Source organism: Lipotes vexillifer, unplaced genomic scaffold, assembly GCF_000442215.2.
Source record: "Lipotes vexillifer unplaced genomic scaffold, Lipotes_vexillifer_v1.1 scaffold191, whole genome shotgun sequence".
NCBI classification, from domain to species: domain Eukaryota; kingdom Metazoa; phylum Chordata; class Mammalia; order Artiodactyla; family Lipotidae; genus Lipotes; species Lipotes vexillifer.
This window is the reverse complement of record NW_006785831.1, coordinates 220348-246347: the sequence shown is the minus strand read 5'-3', so window position 1 is coordinate 246347 and position 26000 is coordinate 220348. Positions and strand designations below refer to the sequence as shown.

Sequence of the window (26000 nt, the reverse complement as noted above, 5' to 3'; positions counted from 1 at the left end):
CCCCAAAAAACCTTATTAGCAATCACCCCCCTTTTCCCCCATACCCGTAACTCCCAACCCTGGACAACTACTAATCTTTTTGTCTCTATAGACTTGCCTATTGTGGATATTTCATATAAATGGAATCATATAATACCTGGTCTTTTGTGATTGACTCCTTTCACTTAGCATAGTGTTTTCAAGGCTCACCCATGTCTTAGTATGTACCAGTATGTCGTTCCTTTTTACTGCCAAATAATATTTCATGTTATTTATCCATGCATCAATTGATGGACATTTGTATTGTTTCCACTTTTTGGCTATTATGAGTAATACTGCTCTGATCACTCACATACAAATTTTTGTGTGGGCATATATTTTCATTTCTCCTGGGTATATACCTGAGGCTGAACTTGCTAGATCATATACTAGCTTATGTCTAACCTCTTGCAGGACTGCCAGACTGTTTTCCAAAGTGACTGTACTATTTTCTATTCCAACCAGCAGTGTAGGAGGGTTCCAGTTTCTCCACATCCTCACCAACACTTGTTATTTTCCGTGCTTTAAATATAGTCATCCTAGTGTGCTTGAAGTTGTATCTCATTGTGGTTTTGATGTGCATTTCCCTAAAAGGTGTCTTACACCCCTGAAACACTAACATCCTTGTGATTTTGAAACTTTCTGTAGGTTCAAACTTTATATCCAGTTTAGCTAGAAGGTTCTTGAATGGGGACTTCCCTGGTGGCCCAGTGGTAAAAACCCCCCCCTGCCAGTGCAGGGGACATGGGTTCGAGCCGTGGTCCGGGAAGATCCCACGTGACGCGGAACAACTAAGCCTGTGCGCCACAACTACTGAGCCTGCGCTCTAGAGCCCACAAGCCACAATGACGGAAGCCCGCATGCCTAGAGCCCATGCTCTGCTACAAGAGAAGCCACCACAATCAGAAGCCCACACACTGCAACAAAGAGTAGCCCCCACTAGCCGCAACTAGAGCCCACGCGCAATAACAAGGACCCACCACAGCCAAAAATAAAATATAAATAAATAAATAAATTTATTAAAAAAAAAAAAACCCAGGACTTAAAAAAAAAAGAAGGTTCTTGAATGGCTACGAAGGTTCTTGTATGGCTACGAAGTGGTGTCAGGCTTTACTTTGTGATAATTACTGTGCTCAGAAGGGAACGCTGCAAAGAGCTGCTGCCATTTGTAAATATTAAAGGATTGTTTTAATTAAGTAGTGTCTGGTACAACGACAATGTGAATTTAACTCAGCAGAGTTTTCACTCCTCTCCAGCCTGTTTTTTTTTTTTTAACTTTTTATTTTATGTTGGAGTATAGTTGATTAACAGTGTTGTGTTAGTTTCAGGTTACAACAAAGTGACTCAGCCATATATATACATGTATCTATTCTTTTTCAAATTCTTTTCCCATTTAGGTTATTACAGAATATTGAGCAGAGTACCCTGTGCTATACAGTAGGTCCTTGTTGGTTATCCATTTTAAATATAGCAGTGTGGACATGTCAATCCCAAACTCCCTAACTATCTCTCCCACCTCCCCTTCCCCCCTGGTAACCATAAATTCATTCTCTAAGTCTGTGAGTCCAGACTGTTCTTGATTAACGATCAGTCCTTGCAAACGAGAATGTAAGTGCCAGGGAAGCAGGTTCATTGCTGCGTCCTGACTCTGCCACAGTGGCTCCCACTGTCTATAGGAACAAAATATCTGTTTAATGAATCAGTGGAGGCATAAGCATGTAGCTTGGTCTCGGATTGTTGGAGGAGGGTCGTTGTGACCTCTTTATTGCAGCTTGCATTGCCATGTGAGCAGGTGGCACATCTTTTCTCGGTCCCCACCCATCTTGACTTGAAAGATCTGACAGGCTTTCACAGCTAAAATAAATGAACAAAGCCCATTTCTGGTAGCCCTGTTGTTCTGCCCCGCAGTGCCGCCTAGCAATGCTGTTCTCCCCGAAGCCTCTTTAATTAACCATTCCCTGGTATTAAATTGTCAGTAGCATCCCTAGAGTAAGTAAGCATGCTCTGGTGGCTTGTCAAGACAGAAAGCTAAACCTCTTGGTGGTTTATTCTGGGATTTGTTTAAGTAGGTAATGAGTTTACCATCTTGAGCCTCAGTGCATGGCATTAGGTAGCTGGAAGAACCATTCCTGGGTGGATGTTGGGATCAGCTCTGGTGGCTGAAACACTCACACTGGTGACAGTCGCACAGGTGCACTGTACTCAGGTCCCCATGGCATATCTCTGCATGGTCAAAACGGTGGAATCTTTGTCGTCCACGGACTGTATTTCTTATGAATAAGGTGGTGTAATTAAAGGTGAGAACCACATGGAAGGTTGATACTCACCTTCCCTTGCCTCTAGACTGGGTGGGACAGGCAGCTTCTGGGTGAGAAATAGGGATGATGACCGTAACTGTCTGTAATTGTGTTTTCCTCACCCCCCCACCCCTGCTCCCCCACTTAACCTGAGAACATTGCTGTGGAATGAGAAACAAATTTCATCTGCCTCTCATTTTCCCTCCTTAAGACCTGGAACAGAAATTCAGGGCTTGACTGCAGGGGTGAGGGGGAGAATATGAGCTCGGTGGTCTCTCTGCTCTGATTTCTCTCATAAGAAGTTGGCATAGAGAGGCTCTGGGAGCTTGGGAAAGAAACTGCACCTCACTGAGCCCCTCAGGGACTTGAGGAAGAGACTCAAGGAAAAGTTTGTTTTAACCTCATCGCTTTGACATTTTGGGTTCCCTCATGTCTGCCTCCAACTTGGCCCTGCTAACTCCTGGCCCAGACCTAAGCTAAGAATACGTTTACTGGTGCCACCAGAATGGCGCCCTGCAAGACCTTTTGTTCCTCCCAAATCTTAACCTACAAAAAAAAAATTGACATAGCTTTTATGTCGATGTATCTGTTTGTTCTTCTGATTTCATGTGGTTATCTGTGCCATGGGTTGCAAATCAAAGAATATCTGCCTGCCTCACCTAAATACATGAGTACTGTTGCCAGAGCGCTCATCTTTATGGAAGAATGCCTGGTTGCCTTTAAAATGGGAGTCACTGGGAGAGATTGGTTCAAGATGGCGGAGTAGAAGGACATGCGCTCACTCCCTCTTGCAAGAACACTGGAATCACAACTAACTGCTGGACAAGCATCGACAGGAAGACACTGGAACTCACCAAAAAAGATACCCCACATCCAAAGACAAAGGAGAAGCCACAATGAGATGGTAGGAGGGGCACAATCACAATTAAATCAAATCCCATAACTGGTGGGTGGGTGACTCACAAACTGGTGAACAATTATACCACAGAAGTCCAACCACTGGAGAGAAGGTTCTGAGCCCCACGTCAGGTTTCCCAACCTGGGGGTCCAGCAACAGGAGGAGGAGTTCCTAGAGAATCAGACTTTGAAGGCTAGCGGGACTTGTTTGCAGGACTTCCAACAGGACTGGGGGAAACAGAGACTCCACTCTTGGAGGGCACACACAAAGTAGTGTGTGCATCGGGACCCAGGGGAAGGAGCAGTGACCCCAGGGGAGACTGAACCAGACCTACTTGCTAGTGTTGGAGGGTCTCCTGCAGAGGCGGGGGGTGTGTGGCTGTGGCTCACTGTGAGGACAAGGACACTGGCAGCAGAAGTTCTGGGAAGTACTGCTTGGTGTGAGCCGTCCCAGAGTCTGCCATTAGCCCCACCAAAGAGCCAGGTAGCCTCCAGTACTGAGTCGCCTCAGGCCAAACAACCAACAGGGAGAGAATGCAGCCCCACCCATCAGCAAACAAGTGCATTGAAGTTTTACTGAGCTCTGCCCACCACCAGTCCCTCCCATCAGGAAGCTTGCACAAGCCTCTTAGATAGCCTCATCCACCAGAGGGCAGACAGCAGAAGCAAGAAGAACTATAGTTCTGCAGCCTGTGGAATGAGAACCACATTCACAGAAAGATACACAAAATGAAAAGGCAGAGGACTAGGTACCAGATGAAGGAACAAGACAAAACCCCACAAAAACAACTAAATAAACTGGAGATAGGCAACTTTCCAGAAAAAGAATCCAGAACAATGATAGTGAAGATGATCCAGGACCTCAGAAAAAGAATGAAGGCAATGATCAAGAAGTTGCAAGAAATGTTTAACAAAGACTTAGAAGAATTAAAGAACCAAGCCCTAGAAGAATTAAAGAACAAACAAACAGAGATGAACAATATAATAACTGAAATGAAAAATACACTAGAAGGAATCAATAGCAGAATAACTGAGGCAGAAGAACGGAAAAGTGACCTGCAAGACAGAAAGGTGGAATTCACTGCTGCGGAACAGAATAAAGAAAAACGAATGAAAAGAAATGAAGACAGCCTAAGAGACCTCTGGGGCAACATTAAAAACAACAACATTCTCATTATAGGGGTCCCAGAAGAAGAAGAGAGAGAGAAAGGACCAGAGAAAATATTTGAAGAGATTATAATCAAAAACTTCCCTAACATGGGAAAGGAAATAGCCACCCAAGTCCAGGAAGTGCAGCAAGTCCCATACAGGATAAATCCAAGGAGAAACATGCCGAGACACATAGTAATCAAATTGGCAAAAATTAAAGACACAGAAAAATTACTAAAAGCAACAAGGGAAAAATGACAAATAACATACAAGGGAACTCCCATAAGGTTAACAGCTGATTTCTGAGCAGAAACTCTACAGGCCAGAAGGGAGTGGCACAATATATTTAAAGTGATGAAAGGGAAGAACCTACAACCAAGATTACTCTACCCAGCAAAGATCTTATTCAGATTCAACAGAAAAATCAAAAGCTTTACACACAAGCAAAAACCAAGAGAATTCAGCACCACCAAACCAGCTCTACAACAAATGCTAAAGGAACTTCTCTAAGTGGGAAACACAAGAGAAGAAAAGGACCTACAAAAACAAACCCAAAACAATTATGAAAATGGTCATAGGAACATACATATTGATAATTACCTTAAACGTGAATGGATTAAATGCTCCAACCAAAAGACACCGGCTCGCCGAATGGATACAAAAACAAGACCCATATATATGCTGTCTACAAGAGACCCACTTCAGACCTATGGACACAGACAGACTGAAAGTGAGGAGATGGAAAAAAATATTCTGTACAAATGGAAATCAAAAGAAAGCTGGAGTAGCAATACTCATATCAGATAGGATAGACTTTAAAATAAAGAATGTTACAAGAGACAAGGAAGGACACTACATAATGATCAAGGGATCAATCCAAGAAGAAGATATAATGGTTATAAATATATATGCACCCAACATAGTAATACCTCAATGTGTAAAGCAAATGCTAACATCTATAAAAGAGGAAATCAGGCTTCCCTGGTGGTGCAGTGGTTGAGAGTCCGCCTGCCGATGCAGGGGACACGGGTTCATGCCCCGGTCTGGGAGGATCCCACATGCCGCGGAGCAGCTGGGCCCGTGAGCCGTGGCCACTGAGCCTGCACGTCCAGAGCCTGTGCTCCGCAACGGGAGAGGCCACAGCGGTGAGAGGCCCGCGTACCGCAAAAAACATAAATAAATAAAAGAGGAAATCGACAGTAACACACTAATAGTAGGGGACTTTAACACCTCACTTACACCAGTGGACATATCATCCAGACAGAAAATTAAAGGAAACACAAGCTTTAAATCACACAATAGACCAGATAGATTTAATTGATGTTTATAGGACATTCCATCCAAAAACAGCAGATTACACTTTCTTCTCAAGTGTACATGGAACATTCTCCAGCATAGATCACATCTTGGGTCACAAATCAAGCCTCAGTAAATTTAAGAAAATTGAAATCATATCAAGCATCTTTTCTGACCACAATGCTATGAGATTAGAAATCAATTACAGGGAAAAAAATGTAAAACACACAAACACATGGAGGCTAAACAATACGTTACTGAATAACCAAGAGATCACTGAAGAAATCAAAGAGGAAATAAAAAAATTTTGATTATACTTGCCGGAGACAAATTATAACAAAAACACGATGATCCAAAACCTATGGGATGCAGCAAAAGCAATTCTAAGAGGGAAGTTTATACTAATACAATCCTACCTCAAGAAACAAGAAAAATCTCAAATAAGCAATCTAACCTTACACCTAAAGGAACTAGAGAAAGAAGAACAAACAAAACCCAAAGTTAATAGAAGGAAAGAAATCATAAAGATCAGAGCAGAAATAAATGAAATAGAAACAAAGAAAACGATAGCAAAGATCAACAAAACTAAAAGCTGGTTCTCTGAAAAGATAAACAAAATTGATAAACCTTTACCAGACTCATCAGAAAAAGAGGGAGGGCTTCCCTGGTGATGCAGTGGTTGAGAGTCCGCCTGCCAATGCAGGGGACACGGGTTCATGCCCTGGTCCAGGAAGATCCCACATGCCGCGGAGCGGCTGGGCCCGTGAGCCATGGCCACTGAGCCTGCGCATCCGGAGCCTGTGCTCCGCAACGGGAGAGGCCACACAGTGAGAGGCCCGCGTACGGCAAAAAAAAAAAAGAAGAAGAAGAAAAAAGAAAGAAAAAGAGGGAGAGGATGCAAATCAATAAAATTAGAAATGAAAAGGGAGAAGTTACAGTGGACACCACAGAAATACAAAGTATCATAAGAGACTACTACAAGCAACTCTATGCCAATAAAATGGATAACCTGGAAGAAATGGACAAATTCTTAGAAAGGTATAACCTTCCAAGACTGAACCAGGAAGAAATAGAAAATATGAACAGACCAGTCACAAGTCATGAAATTGAAACTGATTTAAAATCTTCCAATCTGTGATTAAAAATCTTCCAAAAAACAAAAGCCCAGGACCAGATGGCTTCACAGGCAAATTCTATAAAACATTTAGAGAAGAGGTAACACCCATCTTCCTCAAACTCTTCCAAAAAATTTCAGAGGAAGGAACACTCCCAAAACTCATTCTGTGAGGCCACCATCACCCTGATACCAAAACCAAAGATACTACAAAAAAAGAAAATTACAGACCAACATCACTCATGAATATAGATGCAAAAATCCTCAACAAAATACTAGCACACAGAATCCCAACAACACATTAAAAGGATCATACACCGTGATCAAGTGGGATTTATCCCAGGGATGCAAGGGTTCTTTAATATACACAATCAATGTGATACACCATATTAACAAATTGAAGAATAAAAACCATATGATAGTCTCAATAGATGCAGGAAAAGCTTTTGACAAAATTCAACACCATTTATGATAAAAACTCTCCAGAATGTGGGCATAGAGGGAACCTACCACAACATAATAAAGGCCATATACGACAAACCCACAGCAAACATCATTCTCAATGGTGAAAAACTGAAAGCATTTCCTCAAAGATGAGGAAAAAGACAAGGATGTCCACTCTCGCCACTATTATTCAACATAGTTTTGGAAGTCGTAACCACGGCAATCAGAGAAGAAAAAGAAAGAAAAGGAATACAAATTCGAAAAGAAGTAAAACTGTCACTGTTAGCAGGTGACATCATACTATACATAGAGAATCCTAAAGATGCCACCAGAAGACTACTAGAGCTAATCAATTAATTTGGTAAGGTTGCAGGATACAAAATTAATGCACAGAAATCTCTTGCATTCCTATACACTAACAACGAAGGATCAGAAAGAGAAATTAAAGAAACAATCCCATTCACCATTGCAACAAAAAGAATAAAGTACCCAGGAATAAACCTACCTAAGGAGGTAAAAGACCTGTACTCAGAAAACTATAAGACACTGATGAAAGAAATCAAAGGTGACACAAACAGATGGAGAGATATACCATGTTCTTGGATTGGAAGAATCAATATTGTGAAAATGACTATGCTACCCAAAGCAATCTACAGATTCAATGCAATCCCTATCAAATGACCAGTGACATTTTTTACAGAACTAGAACAAAAAAACTGAAAATTTCTATGGAGACACAAAACACACCGAGTAGCCAAAGCAGTCTTGAGGAAAAAAAGCGGAGCTGAAGGACTCCCTGACTTCAAAGCTACAGTAATCAAGACAGTATGGCATTGGCACAAAAACAGAAATATAGATCAATGGAACAGGATAGAAAGCCCAGAGATAAACCCACGCACCTATGGTCAACTAATCTATGATAAAGGAGGCAAGGATATACAATGGGGAAAAGACAGTCTCTTCATAAGTGGTGCTGGGAAAACTGGACAGCTACATATAAAAGAATGAAATTAGTCCCTAACACCATACACAAAAATAAACTCAAAATGAATTAAAGACCTAAATGTAAGACCAGACACTATAAAACTCTTAGAGGAAGACATAGGAAGAACGCTCTTTGACATAAATCACAGGAAGATCCTTTTTGACCCACCTCCTAGAGTAAGGGAAATAAAAACAAAAATAAACAAATGGGACCTAATGAAACAAAAGTTTTTGCACAGCAAAGGAAAGTATAAACAAAATGAAAAGACAACCCTTAGAATGGGAGAAAATATTTGCCAACAGATCAACGGACAAAGGATTAATCTCCAAAATATATGAACAGCTCATGCAGCTCAATATTAAAAAAACAAAACAACCCAATCAAAAAATGGGCAGAAGACCTAAATAGACATTTCTCCAGAGAAGACATACAGATGCCCAAGAGGCACCTGAAAAGCTGCTCAACATCACTAGTTATTAGAGAAGTGCAAACCAGAAGTACAATGAGGTATCACCTCACACCGGTTAGAATGGGCATCATCAGAAAATCTACAAACACCAAAGCTGGAGAGGGTGTGAAGAAAAGGGAACCCTCTTGCACTGTTGGGAATGTAAATTGATACAGCCACTATGGAGAACAGTATGGAGGTTCCTTAAAAAACTAAAAATAGAACTACCATATGACCCAGCAATCCCACTCCTGGGCGTATACCCAGAGAAAACCATAATTCAGAAAGACACCTGCACCCCAATGTTCATTGCAGCATTATTTAAAATAGCTAGGACATGGAAGCAACCTAAATGCCCACTGACAGATGAATGGATAAAGAAGATGTGGCACATATATACAATGGAATATTAGCCATAAAAAGTAACGAAATTAGGTCATTTGTAGAGACATGGATGGACTTAGAGACTATCATACAGAGTGAAGTAAGTCAGAAAGAGAAAAACAAATATCGTATGTTAATGCATATATGTGGAATCTCGAAAAATGGTACAGACTACAAGGCAGAAATAGAGACACAGATGTAGAAAACAAACGTATGGACCCCAAGAGGGGAAAGTGGGGGGAAGAGTGTGGTGGGATGAATTGGGAGATTGGGATTGACATATATCCACTAATATTTATAAAATAGATAACTAATAAGAACCTGCTGCATAAAAAATAAATTAATTAAATTAAATTTTTAAAAAATGGGAGTCACTGGGAGAGAAGATCACATGGACGAAATTTAATTATATATGGAACATTTCTAGACCCATATCCGTGGGGTTTAGTCCCAGATGAATGATAACTGGAAACTTCAGAAGCTGTATTTAAGATGTGAAGATCACCTGTGGCACTCATGTTATAAATTGCCCAGAAATAATTTCATTAACAAGTGGTAAGTTGTTTCCAAGTCCCTCCTGGGAATGGGGTGTCGGCTGGGTCATTACCGTGCATCGCCCTCAGGTGGCAGCCTGAGTTCCCTGGCAGTTAGGAGCAAAGGCAGCTCATTCAAACTCTGATTGTCACTTTCAAATAGTGGTCCAGCTACTTAGAACATTCATTGCGATTCAGCTAGAACTGTGGTTTTGAGCTTGACCTGTGAGAATTCCAGGGGCCCCTCTTTGAAAACATTTTCTCCAGTCCTACTGCTTTGGGCTCTCCAGGCAGTGACCTAGGAATTTTTGTTTTGTTTTGTTTTTTAACATTTTGGCCACACCTCACGGCATGTGGGATCTTATTTCCCCGACCAGGGATCAAGCCACACCCACTGCAGTGGAAGTGCAGACAGAGTCTTTTGGACCGCCAGGGAAGTCCCAGGGAGTCTATATTTTTAACAAGTGCCTTTGATGGTTTTTATGATGAGGCAAATTTGAGAAACATTGTGGTTGAATACAGCCAGTTTTAAAAAATAATTAAAACATTTGACTTTAAAGTTTAGTTGCATAAAATACTAAAATGAAAGTTGCTTTCAGGAAATACAATTGTAAACAAATCGTAGAGATCCAGTTCAAATTGCACACACAAAGTAAACTCTGGTCGCGTATTGTCATTTCTAACCTGGGGTTGGGTGTAGAGCAGAATATAAACAGCCTAACTTTCATAGACCTCAGGCATTTTTGCCTTTGCGGGGCTCCTTGCTCCATCAAAAAGAAATTAAAATTGTATTTTACGACTCTTTTGATATAAAGATGGATGTGTTGATAAGATGTATTATGACATTTTCTTTGACCTGAAAATTCATATATTTTCTTCTGATTTTAAAAGAAATTGTAATATTTTCGTGATGGCTTAAAAATACTATAGGCACCAAGCCCATTGTGCCTAACAGTTAATTTGGGCCTGCGTGGCAGAGGTGGTGAAATCCAGAAGTTAGTTCTGGAGGCTGATGTGATAATACTTCTACTTGTCTCAGGAGTTCTGAAAGGAATCCTCACTATCCTTTTGCTCTTACTCATGTGATACTATGATCAGCCCTTTTGTTCCCACCCTTGTCCAGGTGAGAGGGAGAAAGTTGATGGGCATCTGAGGCTGTGTCAGTGGAAGAAGGGTTACTGTCACACGGGGGTATGTAGCCTTTCCCATGGTGATCCATTCCCACAAATATACCTGTGCTTCCTTAACTGTGTTTTGAATTGCCAAGTTTAACATACAGGTTTTGCCTTGACAATAAGGGAGTAATTCAGGTCTCTTCCTACCTGAAGGAGCCCTGGTGATGTCAAGCATCTAACTGGCTAAAGGACTCTGCTCTTGGGTGTCAGGCTTCCCCTGTCATTCTTTTTTTTTTTTTTTAACTTTTTAAATTGAAGTATAGTTGCTGTACAATATTATATAAGTTGCAGGTGTACAATATAGTGATTCACAATTTTTAAAGGTTTTAGTCCATTTATAGTTATTACAAGATCTTGGCTATATTCCATGTGCTGTACAATATATCCTTGTAGCTTATTTTATACCTAATAGTTTGTACCTTTCACTTCCCTACCCCTGTCTTGCCCCTCTCCCCTTCCCTCTCCCCACTGGTAACCACTAGTTTGTCCTCTATATCTGTGAGTCTGTTTCTTTTTTGTTATATTCACTAGTTTGTTTTATTTTTTCGATTCCATATATGATAGCATACAGTATTTGTCTTTCTCTGTTTTACTTATTTCACTAAGCATAATACCCTCCAAGTCCATCCATGTTGTTGCAAATGGCAAAATTTAATTCTTTTTTTATGACTGAGTAGTATACCATTGTATATATGTACCACATCTTTTTTATATTGCCATGTTGAATTTTGGTAACAGGCTTGAGATGGGCAGAATATTGCTTGAGAAAGGAAGGAACTGTTGAGATGAGGAATGCAGGCATACTTTTTTATGCAAAATTAAATGTTATTTTTTCTTTTGCATCATTACAGAGAAGTTTTTGATTGAGAATTCTAAAATAACTCTGATTATGAAGATTCAACATATTGACTGTAAAAAATTGAAAAGCATCATATCAGCAAAGCCAGAAGAAGAAAAAACCTTAATCCACTATACATAATGCCTGTTAACATTTTGGCCTGAAGTTTCTAGTCTTGTTTTCTGCGAACAATAGCTGTTTAGTTTTTATACAAAATTGTAATCGTATGAAATGTACCATTTAATCACCCACACTTTTCACCTAACAGTATATGATGAACATTCTCCTTACATCATTAATTGCCATCCTACAAAATGATTTTAACGGTGATGTATTGTTCCTTTGTGTTAGTGGATAATCATTTATTTAACCAGCCTTCTATTTTTGGACATTGAATTTCACATCCTCATTATTAGTAAAACTTTAATGATTTTTGTAAGATAAATTTTTAAATGCATGCATAATTATTTCTTTAGGGTAAAGTGGAACTAATGTATCAAAGGGCATAGGAATCTGGAACTTTTTGATGCATATTTCCAAATAGTGCAGAGGAAGGATTGCAACAGTTTATATTCCCATTAGTACTCTGTAAGCGCTTGTGTTCTTGTATCCTTGCCATGTGACTGAAATATAAACTAAAGAAATCTGGTATGCATTAATTTGAAAGAAACCATGATTCAGGTTTCTTTGCATAAGAGTATTTAATGTTTAGCAGATTGCTCTGTGTGCAGTAATTATGGGTTTCTTCACAATGTTATGGAAACCCTTTTATTAAATTTTACATTTACCATTTTCTTCAAGGTCCTTAAATAGTTCTTAGGGTCTCAACTGTTACGTTTTATGCTGTTAAAAGTACAGTTTTGGAGAACTTTGTGTATGTGTATTTAGGATGATAGAATATGAGAACCAGAAAGAACTTTAGTTAGTTGGGTTAGTCTACCTCCATCTTACAGATTAGTAAATGGCTCAAGAAAGAAACTTGCCCACAATCTCCATCTCTTGCAAGTGACAGACATCTCAGACTAGCGGAGCAAAATGGGGAATTTGTTGCTCACGAAACTAAAAATAGGTTCTGTTACCTACTGTGACTGACCTTGGGTAATTCCTTGATCTTTCTAAACCTTGATTTTCTTATCTGTAAACAGGGTGTTGAACTCCACCAAAGGTCCCTTCTACCTCTTAAAGTTCAATGTTTCTATGAATATATTAGCAAAGAATTTCATTATACTATCAACCAAATTTAGACATAGTGAAGGGAAGGCTAGCACTCAGGAAAATTTTAAAGAAATACAGTTTGTATTACTGTAACACTAATTAACACTTGGATCTAAGTTAAAGTTGTTGTGGTTGTTTTTAACTTGCAGAGATCCTTAGGCAACTTGAACATAGTCAGTATTCCCATAGTGTAAAAATATCTCCAAAGTGCTTGAAAAGTCTCTTTTCTCTGTTGATCACACATCATCTTCAAACACCTTTTCCACCTATTTATTAGTTTGCTTAACAAACCTATTAACAAATAATGGGGAAAGAAATGCAGTCCTTTTGCTCCCTGTTCACAACTATTATAACAAATTTCAAGTTGGTGAACCTAGGGAAAACTGTCCATGACAGCAGCAGGTTGCTGAGTCAGACCTGTGCACAGAGGAGCTAATCTTGAGCACTGGGCACCTACTTTACACACAGGAAGACATACCGATGGTAGGGAAACTTGCTGCACTAGGAATACCCTAAAGCTCTGTGGCTGGTTGTTTGAGAGGAGGTAGATTTTCTCACGTCAGGCCCCCTTAGCTCTTTAAGATTGTTTCCTTGACTGGTAGGAAAACCTTTCTCTCTGTTTGTGTGTGGTTGTTTTGTTTTTGATTTTGGTTTTGGTTTTTTCTCAGTCTTTACTCATTTATGCTATTTGGAATTCACTGTGTAACCCTTGAAATTTACTGCAAGAAGCATAAGTGTCCCTCATTGTGAAGCAATTATACTCCGGTAAAGATGTTATATATGTTTAAGTGCCCCTCAGAGACTATTCTAGTGTTCTGAAAAGGTCTTTAAGAAACAGGCTTTATCTTAAAGCCATTGACTACCAATAAAATTTTTAAATATTTTCACCACACTATGTAGAATACAGATTTATTTTAGGGTTTTAACTACTATCAGATTGTCGATTCAGGGTTGTGTTTCCAGAAATTTTTACACAAATAAATGCAACAGAGCCTACGTACCCTTTTATTAACTCTCAGCTACCACATGTTTATCAGCGATACTGGCAGTCCCTGGATCTGGTTCTGCAGGAGAAGGAAGCCTCCAGGGAAAAAAACAGCCAAAGATTTTGATGAAAAGTATACTTACTAGTCAGGACAGGCAAGATCATCCTGCGGTAACAACCTCCAAATCTCAGTACCTTAAAACGACAAAAGTTTATTTCTCCTTCACACTGTAAGTTCATTGATGGGCAGCTGGGGTTCCAATATAGCTTGTCTTGACTCTGCATCCTGGCTGATGGAGCAATCATTATCTTTAATTTTAGTGGTCACGGTAACAGAGAAAGAGTTCTCCAAGGTGTGACACTAGCCGTAAGTGCTCTTGCCTGAAAGTGACACACAACATTTCCATTCCTAACTCACTGTCCAGATGAAGCATATTGCCCAGCTCCATTCATAAATGGCCAGGAACTGCAGTCTGACCCCATGGGCCAGGAAGGAAGGGAAGCAGCAGCCCTAGTGACAACCACAGTTTGCTCTTCTGATTACCAGGTATTTGGCTCGCTGCCCCTGCTGCAGGTGAAACACTCATCCCCTCCCCAAAGGAGAGAACCCCGCAGTCCCACCCAGTCACAGCATCTGGATGATGTACACTTGGCACTAAATTAGGGAGTCATTTTGACATCAACTCTGGATGTGGGCCCTCTTGATCTAGAGACTTCTGAACTAAAAAAGGCATCTGGGTTTAAAAGGGAGGAGTAAAGGGTGAATGCAGACATTCTGTATCTAGAACGAGCATCACTTCTGGCAAACACGGAACAGGCCCTTAGTGGTTCAGCTGAATTTATCAAAGCATCTGCATACCCTGGATTAAAGAAAACGTGAGTCATGGATTATAGCTGCACTGGGATTTCTTCTTTCCCCTTCTCTTCTGTCTCCATCCACGGCTCGTACACGGGAAGTGTAGTTTAGGTAGACCTTGATATCAGGAAGATAAATAAAACTGAACATTTAAAATATGATAGTGTCCTATAAAAACATTAAAGTGTGAATAGAAGAGCATTTAATTTTTCATGAAGGTAAGAAATGAATATAGGTAAGTGAAAGCAATTTCTATTGCCATTCAAACTATAGTTTTCCAATCCTTGCTCCCTTTTACCTTAACCCAAACTGCTGATATGACATTTAACTGAATTTCCAAAACTCTACACTTCCCCCCGCCCCCCGTTTTGCTGAGTTGCTAACAAAAGCTTTGAAATGGCTCAAAACTGCAGGAGGTGAAGCAGGAAGAAGAAACTGGAATTGTAAATAACTTATAAAATGCTTAGCTGTCCCCTGATGCATTTTAAAAAGTGAGACCTCTTTTCAGTTTCCTGTACTTAACAATATCCAACCAAATAAAGGCCATGTAGGGGCTTTTCTGGGTTACACACAACTTATTCTGTCCATTCTGTGCTAAGGTGTCTCCTATTTTCCATTATCACTGAATTCTTATTTTTTTACTTCTTTATATACTGCAAGTTCTAAGTATAGAATTTTCTCATCCTCTCCCCTGATTTCTAACCTCTACCTATAAAACCTGCTTATCCTGCCACCCTCTGACAATATTAACAACCTGAAGGGGTGGCCCTCTGTACCTTCCTGTGGGCTCATAAAATCATAAACACTTAAGGGTCTTCTTTCCACCTGCCTGCCTGCTGCCCTTCATCCCTCCCTTCCTCCTTTCTTTCCTCCCTCCCTCCCCTACTTTTTTTTTTCAAACCAGATGGGGTTAATAAATTATTTACACTTCTGGGTATCTCTTGCTTTTCTCATTAACAGAAGATTGGGGGTGTATCCCTCTAGGCAGTTAGTATAGATCTCATTCATTCTTTTTAATGTCTGCCTAATATTCCATGGTTTGGAGGTCATGGTTTATTGAAGTTTCTCTGTTAAAGGGTATGCACATTGTTTCCAATTTGTTTTGATCTTGCTTTTTTGTTTTTCTTAAATTTGGCCACTGTAAGGGGTGCAGTGAACTTCCTTATACCCGTCCTCGAATACTGGTCCTTTTTCTAATATGGTCCAAGAGAGGGATTAACTGCATTTAAAATGTATGTGTACTTTTAATTTTAATAGATGTTGCTAGATGTTTAATAGTTGTTGTTGTCTTTCAAAAATAGTTATCCTAGCAATGTTCCAGAATACCCTTCCCCCATCCTATCCAGTATTACATGTCTTTCCTACTTTGATGAGAATGGATTACGCCTGCAACCCCAACTGCATAGCCTGGGCACCTGTTGATGTACTATAGCGTATTTCAGTGGGGTTTAAAACTAGGGCTCTGGATGGCCTGTGTGATTAGGGGTAGTTGCGATTTTTTGTGTGTGTTTCTTTAAAAATCCATGGAAAGTTTATGGGAGGGAGGGAACTGGAGGCCATTCTTATGCAGTCCACTCCTTTCACAGATAAGGAAATTGAGATCCAGGGAGATGGAGAGAGTTAATGTGAGCTAGTTACTGGCTGCTGCTTCTGGGAAGCAATTGGTCTGAATTCTAAATCAAGGATTTACCTACTACCTACACTGTGGGCCATGCTGACAGTAATTTTTAGAGAATGGACCAAGGAAAACTGTTTCCAGTTTTCTATTCTCTCCTGCTAGGCTGGATAAGCAAGCTTCCCATCCTACACTGTGCTGTGTGGGATTTGCTTTGCAAACTTCTGCAAAGATAATAGGACATTTGTTAAATTGGTCTTGTCAGTGCAATTTGCTGCTCTTAATCTTTTTGGGAGTTTGAGGCTTTTATTTTTCTATACCATTAGAGTTACTGCTTACTAAGTGTGGAGCAGCTGGCTTGGATCACAGCTAAAATGACAACAGGGAAGCACAGGAGAGAAGATTCTGTTCAGGAATGGCTTCCTCCTATGTACTCCTTCCTCCTCCCTCCCCAGTGTACCCATGAAGAGAGCTTAATAGTGGTGCTGCCTAGAAAAAAGAAGCCCTCTGGGTCCCAGGTATGTTCCTGGCAATGTAATCTCTAGGTGTAATGTGCACAGTTTGACCAGGGCTCAAATGGATGTTCTCTAGGGCCAAATAAAATAAGCTTTTTGAAAGAAGCCACTTTTACTTCTTGAGTCTTTAGACTCAGTTTTAATAGAAGTTTCAGCTTTAGCCCATGGAGTCTGCTGAGGAAGGTGAAAGGGGAGACTCCAAATTTTGGATTCCTACTTGGGTTTGCCCTGTGTTCATTACAGAACATATGACAGCCCAGTGTTAACTTTCCAGGTTGCCTCTAAATAAAGTCAGCCTATTCAGGGAGCTCAGCCCGTTCTGTTAATAACAATAAAAATAATTACGATGGAAATTCATTTTGTCGTAGATAAGCCTCTCCAGCAGATTAAAATATAAATATATATTTATATATAAAAATACAACACAGGGCTTCCCTGGTGGCGCAGTGGTTGAGAGTCCGCCGGCCAATGCAGGGGACACGGGTTCGTGCCCCAGTCCGGGAAGATCCCACATCCCACACACAACAGTGAGAGGCCCGCGTACCGCAAAAAAAAAAAAAAATATATATATATATATACATATATATATAAAACACAAAACATGCCTTTGTGTTGCAGACCTGGTCAGGAGCTATGCTTATTTGTGGGCTTGACTCTCAGTGGTCATGGTTCTTGTGGCTTAGCTGTTTGCAAGCCTGCAAGTTGGAACCTCTGGAGAACGTAAAAAAAAAAAAAAAAAAATGCTATTGCCTAGATCCTCCCTCAGAATTAAATCAGAATCTGTGGCAGAGGACACATGGATGAGGTGAGGACTTCTGGGCGGGCCATTTGAGATGGAGAGAGTATCTCTCCTTAATAAAGAAATCAGTTGTAGCTCAAGCTGTTCTTTTGAGAATCCTGTCGCCATAGGGATCATCATGTGTGCCCCTCAGCTCTCACAGCCCACTCTCTCTCCTTTCTCCTTCCTATTTATTCTGTAGATTAAAGCAGTGGAGTCATGTCATATAAAGTCAGCTCATGAAGGCAAAAATTGAATGCTGTAAAAATGATCATCGAAGAATGAGCTAGGAAGACACCGTGATGCGTAGAGGTCAACATACCATCTCTTGGTACACTTAGCATAGCCAAAGTTTCCTCTGGCATCAGAACAGATCACTGTTTTCTTTGGCTGAGATTCTGATAAAATAGTATTTGGGAGCCAGAGTGTATGCAAAATAATGTATCTTTAAGTATTGGAGTTAACTCTATTTGGTGAGATTCTGGAGCCCTGAGAACCACGTGGGAATTGAGACTGACTTAGGGAATCTTATTCTCATCTCATATTCAATTCCGAGGCCGATTCTGAATGAAGTGTAGGCAGAATCATGGACACCATTTAAAGTGTGAATTTCTCCTCGCCTGTCTCTTCTTTTAGGCACCTATAGTTGAATTCAGGTAAACTGCATGGTAAATGCAGCTATAGATGCAACACCACTGCATTTCATTATTGACTATTCAAAGACAGCCCATTTCTTTGTCCAGAATTCAAGGGCACTCTGTCTTTCTGTCCGCTAGCGTTCCCGTGGTTCGGCATGGATATCGGTGGGACGCTGGTTAAATTGGTCTACTTTGAACCGAAGGATATTACAGCTGAAGAGGAACAAGAGGAAGTGGAGAACCTGAAGAGCATCAGGAAGTATTTGACTTCGAACACGGCTTACGGGAAAACCGGGATCCGAGACGTTCACCTGGAACTGAAAAACTTGACCATGTGTGGGCGGAAGGGGAACCTGCATTTCATCCGCTTTCCCAGCTGCGCGATGCACAGGTTCATCCAGATGGGCAGTGAGAAGAACTTCTCCAGCCTGCACACCACTCTCTGTGCCACGGGAGGCGGGGCTTTTAAGTTCGAAGAGGACTTCAGAACGGTAGGTCCGCTTTACCCCCCTGCAAACAACAAAACCACCTCTTAGAGAAAGAAAGAAAACCTCTCCCATGCCCGTGATCATGGCATCTCTTATGGAAGAACCTGACCACTAGGCTTGGGACTTTGGACGAGCTTACTTCACCCCTCTGTGCCTCAGTTTCCTCATCTATAGGAGAGTAAAAATAGTTTCTGCCTCATAGGGTTGTTACATGAAGGGTTGAATGAGCTAATATGTACCCGGCACTTACTGCTCAATAAATATTGGCTGTCCTCATCATGTTTGTTAGAATTACTTCTGCACAATATGCCAAAGACAAGGTGATGTAAATCCCCTTCTGAAGTATTTTAGTTTTCCACAGACTCTTATGTTTCATGAAAAACATAATCATTGTGCCAGTTTCCTAGATATATAGACTGAGGCCTGTAGGAAAGGCTTTCTACACATCTTACTAAAAATGATTACTTCTTTCTACCCATTTGCTCTGTATCATTTTTGTTTTCTGAATGCCCTTCAGAAGTTTTGCTCACAAACAAAAATGAAATCTTTGACATTATTTAGAGGTGAATTGCTTTATTGGTGAATATGATTTAGGGAGTATGGCTCTACATAATAAGAATAATACTATATCCTGACTGGCAGTATTGCTTATTTAGATTTGTCAAAGTTGGCTAAGTGGAAGATATGGATGAGTGACATGGAGTCCTAACTTTCTCTTTATTAAGCAATCCCTAACACCTATGTGTTCCAATTTCCCCATTTCTGCAGTCAAGATAATCTCTGTACTGTCTAGCTTCATCTCACAGGGAATAAAATGAGAAGAAAGAAAAACAATAGATAGAGAAAATAAAGAAAATTAAATTAACAGTAGTGATTGAACGTAGAAGAAGGAAGGGTTGGAAGATTTGGGGATTAGTCTCGCCAGAAAGTTTATCATTAATGAATAAATTAATAAATCAATGCATTATTCATGGTACTTAATAAAGCTATAATTGCAAATTTTATTTGCATCATCAAAAGTAACATCATTTATCTCATTGATAAGTAGTTTCTACAAGAGCTGGCAATAGAGCCCTAGAGCATTATATTAAGTCAGATTGATTATATTCAGGTTTTGGCTTTTCCTCCTGTGTCCCCTTTCCCTTGCCAGCAGAATCTGACACTGCCACTTACTTAAATGATCCATGGGATCTTTTTCCCACTAAAGGGACCCAATGATTGAAGAGTTTTGAAACTAAGAAAGTTGAGATCCAGGGGCATGAAAATTAAGTTCAAATTCATAAATGAAAAAGCACTGATCCTGAATTCTACTGCTGTTTCTGCATTTAACTAGCTGGGTGACTGGGCAAGACATGTCCCTCCTGTGGGCCTCGGTTTCATCATTTTCAGAAAGTGGCAGTAAGGTGTTTAGGCGGATAAAGAAACTAAAGCTAAAGAGAGATGAAGAGGCGCTAAATACCGTCCCCTAGGTAAGAGCTGGGTGTCGGCTCAATTCTGATTAAGGAAATGCTGACCCACCCCTAGTGCTGTGAGCTCCCCAGGTCCCTCAAGGATGTCCTCTGTGTCCATCTCCACTAGGGAGCCTGAAGTGTACCAAGGTGACCTGGGACATTTAAGCAAGCTCCATCAAAGTCTCCGTCCCTCCTCTTGGGTAATGCCCTGGATTCCAGAAAGTTACTCAATCTGTGTTGGCCACGAGCAAGTGTGTTTCTCAAGTTTCTGAACTGAGAAAGGTCATATCTTATTACAGCCAAGATAAAGAAGCCTCTGCTCCTTCAGGTTTCTGGAGCCTAATGAACAGACTGGTGCAGGGAGCAAGTTTGGAGTATTTGCCTAACAGCCTGGCCATCTATAAAAGAAAGTATTATATGGCCTGCCTTCTGTTTCCATGCTCAGTCTTGGCCAAAGTGAAGACAATTGAAGACAGATCTCTTCCTGTAGCCCGTCTGTCAGTAAGTGATATGCCCTGATCCTTCCAAAGTTTGTGAGGATGAATAGGTTTTATCATTCTCTTTCCTAAGCATTCATTCTCATTCAACAAGTATTTATCATACTCTATCAATGCAACAAGTACTGTTATGAACAAAACAAAACCCCTGCCTTCCTGGAGCTTATATTCTACTGCAGGGAGATGGTCAATAATCAAATAAGTGATTATGGAGTATTATTCAAATGGCAATAAGTGGGGAAAATAAATAGGTAAGGGGGATAGGAAGTGCTGGGCAGGTCTTTGTGTGATGATGTAACATTGGAGTAGGAACCCAAAGAAGAAATAGAGCAAACCAGGCTGGTATGGGGAAGAGTTAGGGTTAGTAAGTGCTAAGGCCCTTAGGTATAATGTATCCAAGCTCTTCACTTTTCCAGAATGGGAAATTGAAGGGGCACACTAAGTTGTAAAGGATCAATATATACTACTATACTATGTAGCAAACAATCTGACAAATAATAAAGCAGTGTATATACATACCTGTAAAGTCCTGTCGTTGTTATATAAAATCACTCTTTTGAGCATAATACAAGTTTGCAGACATGTATTTTAAAAACCTGAGTAACTAGGGCTATGTAAATGATGTTCAGCCGACCCTGAATAGTTAGCAATTGTTATGTCTGATGACTGTGTCCTTTTCATATATAGTAAATGCACTTAAATCCTTAGATAATGTTAACTAGTCTTCATCAATTTAGAATGTACAAGAAAGAGTTACAAAGCCACAAGACAAGCATTAAACTAGACCCCTGTGTAGAATACTTTCAATTGAACAAAGCTGCATTTCTTTCTTCCTTTTTCTTTCCCCTTTTCCTTCCTTTCTTCCTCCCTCCCTCCCTCCCTCTCTCCTTCCTTCCTTCAACATTTTAGGATCACTGTCACAAACAAATTTCTGGCTGGCCAAAGTTTGCCTTCAAAATTAATGATTCAACAAAATGGAACACAAAAGACAAACTTAAACAACATATGCTCCAAGAGATTGGTAGAGGCCAATGAAGAATCCTACAATTTGAGAAAGTGGTTCTCATAGGGGAGGCTCCCATGTGGTTGTAAACCAGGGCACTTAATCCTGTAGATTTCACTGAACTTCGTGTTTCTCCCCACTGTCTATGTTCTGCGAGTGTTGTTTTAAAGAACCTACCAGAATATTTTATGTACCAAATCTAATATTTTCATCCACAAGTACACTTCCCAGCTTTGCATTCTTTAGAATGCAAAGTATTCTAATGATAGAAAATTTTTAGAAAACAGTCATCCCTTTTGTCCACTTAGCTCTTCATTACAAGAGATACTTTTCCTTGTAAGTTTTGTTCAGTCCAAGACTAACATTTATTAGAAGTTAGAAGTGGCTCTTTTCATTTTTTAGGAGAAAACAAATACCTACCGTCTAAAGGAGCAGGATATAACAACAATCTTACTGGGTTTACATGAGATTTAGGGAACAGTAAAAGATTCTCTTATTGCTTCGCTACATTTTTTTCAAGGTGTGAGGACTTAAGAATTGGCCTTCATTAAGCCAGAAATCTCCAAGGACACAACCGAAAAAAGTTAATAATGGTGGAAAAATCATCAGGAGGGGATAATAAGGTAATTGTGGATGTGTGAAATTCTAAATCTAAGTAGACCATTCATTATTAGCTGGGTTCCTAGTATTAATCCAGGAACTGATTTGTGATATTGCAGGAGCATAAGCGTTGTAGATACCGTCATCCTACACTTCATTCTGGCTTGACCCTTTTGGCCATTCATGTTCCCCCTTTATCATTGGGTGCCAGGAGGAAGAAGCCATCTTTGAGGTTTTGTTATTTTTCTCACTCACAGAACACATTTGAAATTCATCTCTCTCTCAGGTCTCAGTTAGCTGTCCTGTGTGGGGAGAAAAGAGCCCCGAGTGTAATTTATAATTCAGAGTCAACCATTTTATATGCAAATTGTTCTTGGTTTAGTAAGATAACCTTTTCTGCCACTTCCATTATGATTTATGGAGCCAGGGTCAGCAAAAGCACCTTGGGAAGTGTGGGGTATCATACAGATGTGTATTTTATTCATTTTGTGCAAAACAATTTGGTGACTCATTTCTCAAGCACAGGAGAGTGATGGAACTGGTTTGGGGTAGGTCCATAGGGAGTAGGTATGGAACCTCCTGGGATGGTTTTTACCAGATTTATTTACTCAGCTATTTATTTAGTTACTTTTTAAGTTTATCTTATTGAAGTCTAGTTGATTTACAATGTTGCATTAATTTCTGCTATACAGCAGAGTGATTCAGTTATACATATATATACATACCTTCTTTTTCATATTCTTTTCCATTATGGTTTATCACAGGGTATTAAATATAGTTCCCTGTGCTACACAGTAGGACCTTGTTGTTTAGCCATCTTATATGTAATAGTATTTATTTTTGACAGACTGAAGCACATAAGGAGAACCTCTTACAGTTGTATCCTGAACATGTGTTTAGAATCCATATTTTTTCTAATTTCATCATACAGGGAATCACTGAATTCCTTTGAGAAATTAGAGTTTTCGGCTTGGAAATGATGTTTCCAAATGTATTTCAACTTGAGATAAGAAGACCTGAATTATTTTACTTCTTATGTAAAATTCATGTATAACTCATGTTTCCAAAGCATGTTCACACAGCCATCTCACTGGATTCTTGAAAACAGCCCTGCAGGTTAGCCAAGGCAGCTGCTGTTGGGGAGAGTGTGTGATTTTATTGAAGGCCTGTTGTCACTGTACTGTAGTGGGGTCATGCATTAATCCCAGCTCTTCAGCTCCAAAGTCTGTGTGGTCCTAGGACTAACAGCATCAGCATCACCTGCGATATTGATAGACATGCAATCAGAAACTCTGGGAGTGGGACCCAGCGATCTGTGATTTAACAAACCCTCCAGGTGATTCTGATGGCACCTAAAATTTGAGAACCCCACTGCACCCATGCTTGCTTGGGTGACTTTGGGACTAGGCAAAGCAAAGTTAGTTTATCATAGTAGTAGTTTGAAAAAAAATTATTTTTTTTACTTTATTTCTTCCCCTACTTCCGTTATTTACAGAGTTTGAGTCTTAGGGCAAGTTTGGTTTGTTGGTGTTAAGTTTGGAGAATTGTTTAAGCTTAATGATTTAGGAATTGGCAGAACTCATACTTTCCAAAAGTGCTAAGGAGAGTCACAAGCAGTGGGGTGCTGAAGTTAGCTCCTACTGGCTCACGAGAGCCCATTGTGTGCATGAGAGCACATTGTGTCTTCCCAACGCTGTGTTTAGTGACGTCGTGTTGGTAGCTTGAAGTTGGCTATGGTGGGAGTGACTATACCATGGAAATTGGTAAATGCTATAAACCAGGACATTTGCTCCCAGAGAGCTGGTTGTTAAACATTTACCAGCACGCCTTGGTGACAAGGTTATGTTCACATTAGCTGAAGCTTCATCTGCATGTTTGCTGGATCTGATGTTTTTTTTTTTTTAATTTAAAACTAGCTGCCAGCATTTAAAAATTGGAAGTTTTCACATAAAAATCTGGGTTTCCAGCTCTTGAGAAATAGAATCATTTGGCAACATTAAGCCCTTATTACCACATGGCAACAACGGGCTGCAGTGAATTTTAAATATGTGTGGATTGTCTTGTGTGCCACAATCCCCATTATTCTGTTACTTTAACATTTAGTCAAGGGACTTCACTCCTTTATTGGCTCCTGCAGCATTTGCTTTTGTTACCCTGGTATAAAGAAAACTAAACCCAAAGAAAGAGTGTTTCTCCATTGCTGGGATCTGAACATACCATCCAAGTAATGAGTTGGGAGCCTGTCCCTATTCCTGGATGGAAAAGACCTTTGAGGGAGGTCTCCATAGGTCTCCATGAAAGTGACTAATATTTCTGTTTCCCAGTTTGGGGATGCATGACCTCAGGCTTCAGAAATATCCATCCCTCAGTAAAATGTTATGGAAGAGATGTTCGTTTGCTGCTAGCACTTTATTTGAAAGTGATTTTGAGGGGAAAGGTGAGATCTTTCCCTTCAGAGCAAAGCTACGTGCTTTGTTTACTTGCCCTGACAGGATTTTCTTTTTCCCGAACATAGTTTCAGGATGTCCCCTGAACAGACGGTGTCACTGTTCGTGTTTGTGATGTTGGTTCTGGGCACTGCTGTCAATATTGTTGATGGACCTCCGATTAATTTTTAAGCAGGTGAACCTATGGCCCCAAGACTGGGTGATGAAATCGCTACTTTTAAGTTTGTGGTGATCCAGGAGGGGACAGTTTTCCCTGTTCCATTTAAGAAATGTTTATTAAGCCATTATTATGGACAGGCCTTTGAGCGTGGTGCTCAGGGTCACCCACTGAACCAAAAACAAGCCAGAATGTGACCCACGCTGTGAGTGCGTTGGAAGATGTTGATAGGGCCAGGGAATCCCGGAGGATGAGAAGATAGCGTTTACATGGCTGTGTCACTATAGTGTTTAGGTCTCCAGATAGCCTTATACCTATAGTATTACCCCCTGAACACGTGAATCATGACATGCATCTCACCCCAAATTTCCACTTGGTGAAAAATGAAATGTTCAAAAATCACTTATGAGATAGATGTACTTTATCACCAAGTATCATTTAGAATGATTGTTTCTCTGTATCAAGAAAACGTCTAGTGCTCGTTTCGGCAGCACATATACTAAAAATTGGAACGATACAGAGAAGATTAGCATGCCCGCTGCGCAAGGATGACGCGCAAATTTGTGAAGCGTTCCATATTTTTAAAGATGTTAGAAAAAAAAAGAAAACGTCTACCACCTTGCTGGTAACCTATTCTAACTAAGTCTGCTCTGCAGGTATAGCTTCAGTGGATTTTTGTTGAATGGGACATTCAGGTGAGTGACAAAAAGTCAGAAGTTTTCTTCTAGCTATTAACTTTTATAATGATGATGATGCCTTTGGGGCAAAATATGTAAGTATAGTAGTTGTGTAGGTGGTTTCCAGATCCCAGAAGCAGGACTCATTATGAATGAAGACAAGAGAAGAACAGCAAGTTATTAGGAGGCATTTGCTAGTTGTATCACTTAGGGAAAATTATTTAAGCTCTATGAGCCTTAACCATAGAGTTAGGATAACAATACCTCCTCATAGGGTTTTTGTGAGAATTAAATGATCTAGTACAGGTGCTTGGCATATAGTAAATAATAAATACCAGTTATTATTTTCTTAAAGAGATTTTTTAAAATTTAAATTAGAACTTAAAAATGATCTTCCATCATTGGCTCAGTTTCATGTTGGTGAATGTTAGATTTTTTTTTTTTTTTTTGGACCAGCAGTAATATCACTCTTGATCATGAATAAACTTTTGAGGATGCAA

The 26000-nt window shown here is 40.0% G+C and overlaps 1 protein-coding gene across 1 annotated transcript in view; it reads left to right on the top strand.

Moving 5' to 3' along the window:
• Window positions 1–26000, top strand: part of PANK1 (pantothenate kinase 1) — a 68113-nt gene that overhangs the window by 22921 nt on the left and 19192 nt on the right. Inside the window, exon 2 of the mRNA XM_007458147.1 lies at window positions 18319–18671. Coding sequence (XP_007458209.1) covers window positions 18319–18671 — 353 coding nt within the window. The remainder of the gene's footprint in view (window positions 1–18318; window positions 18672–26000) is intronic.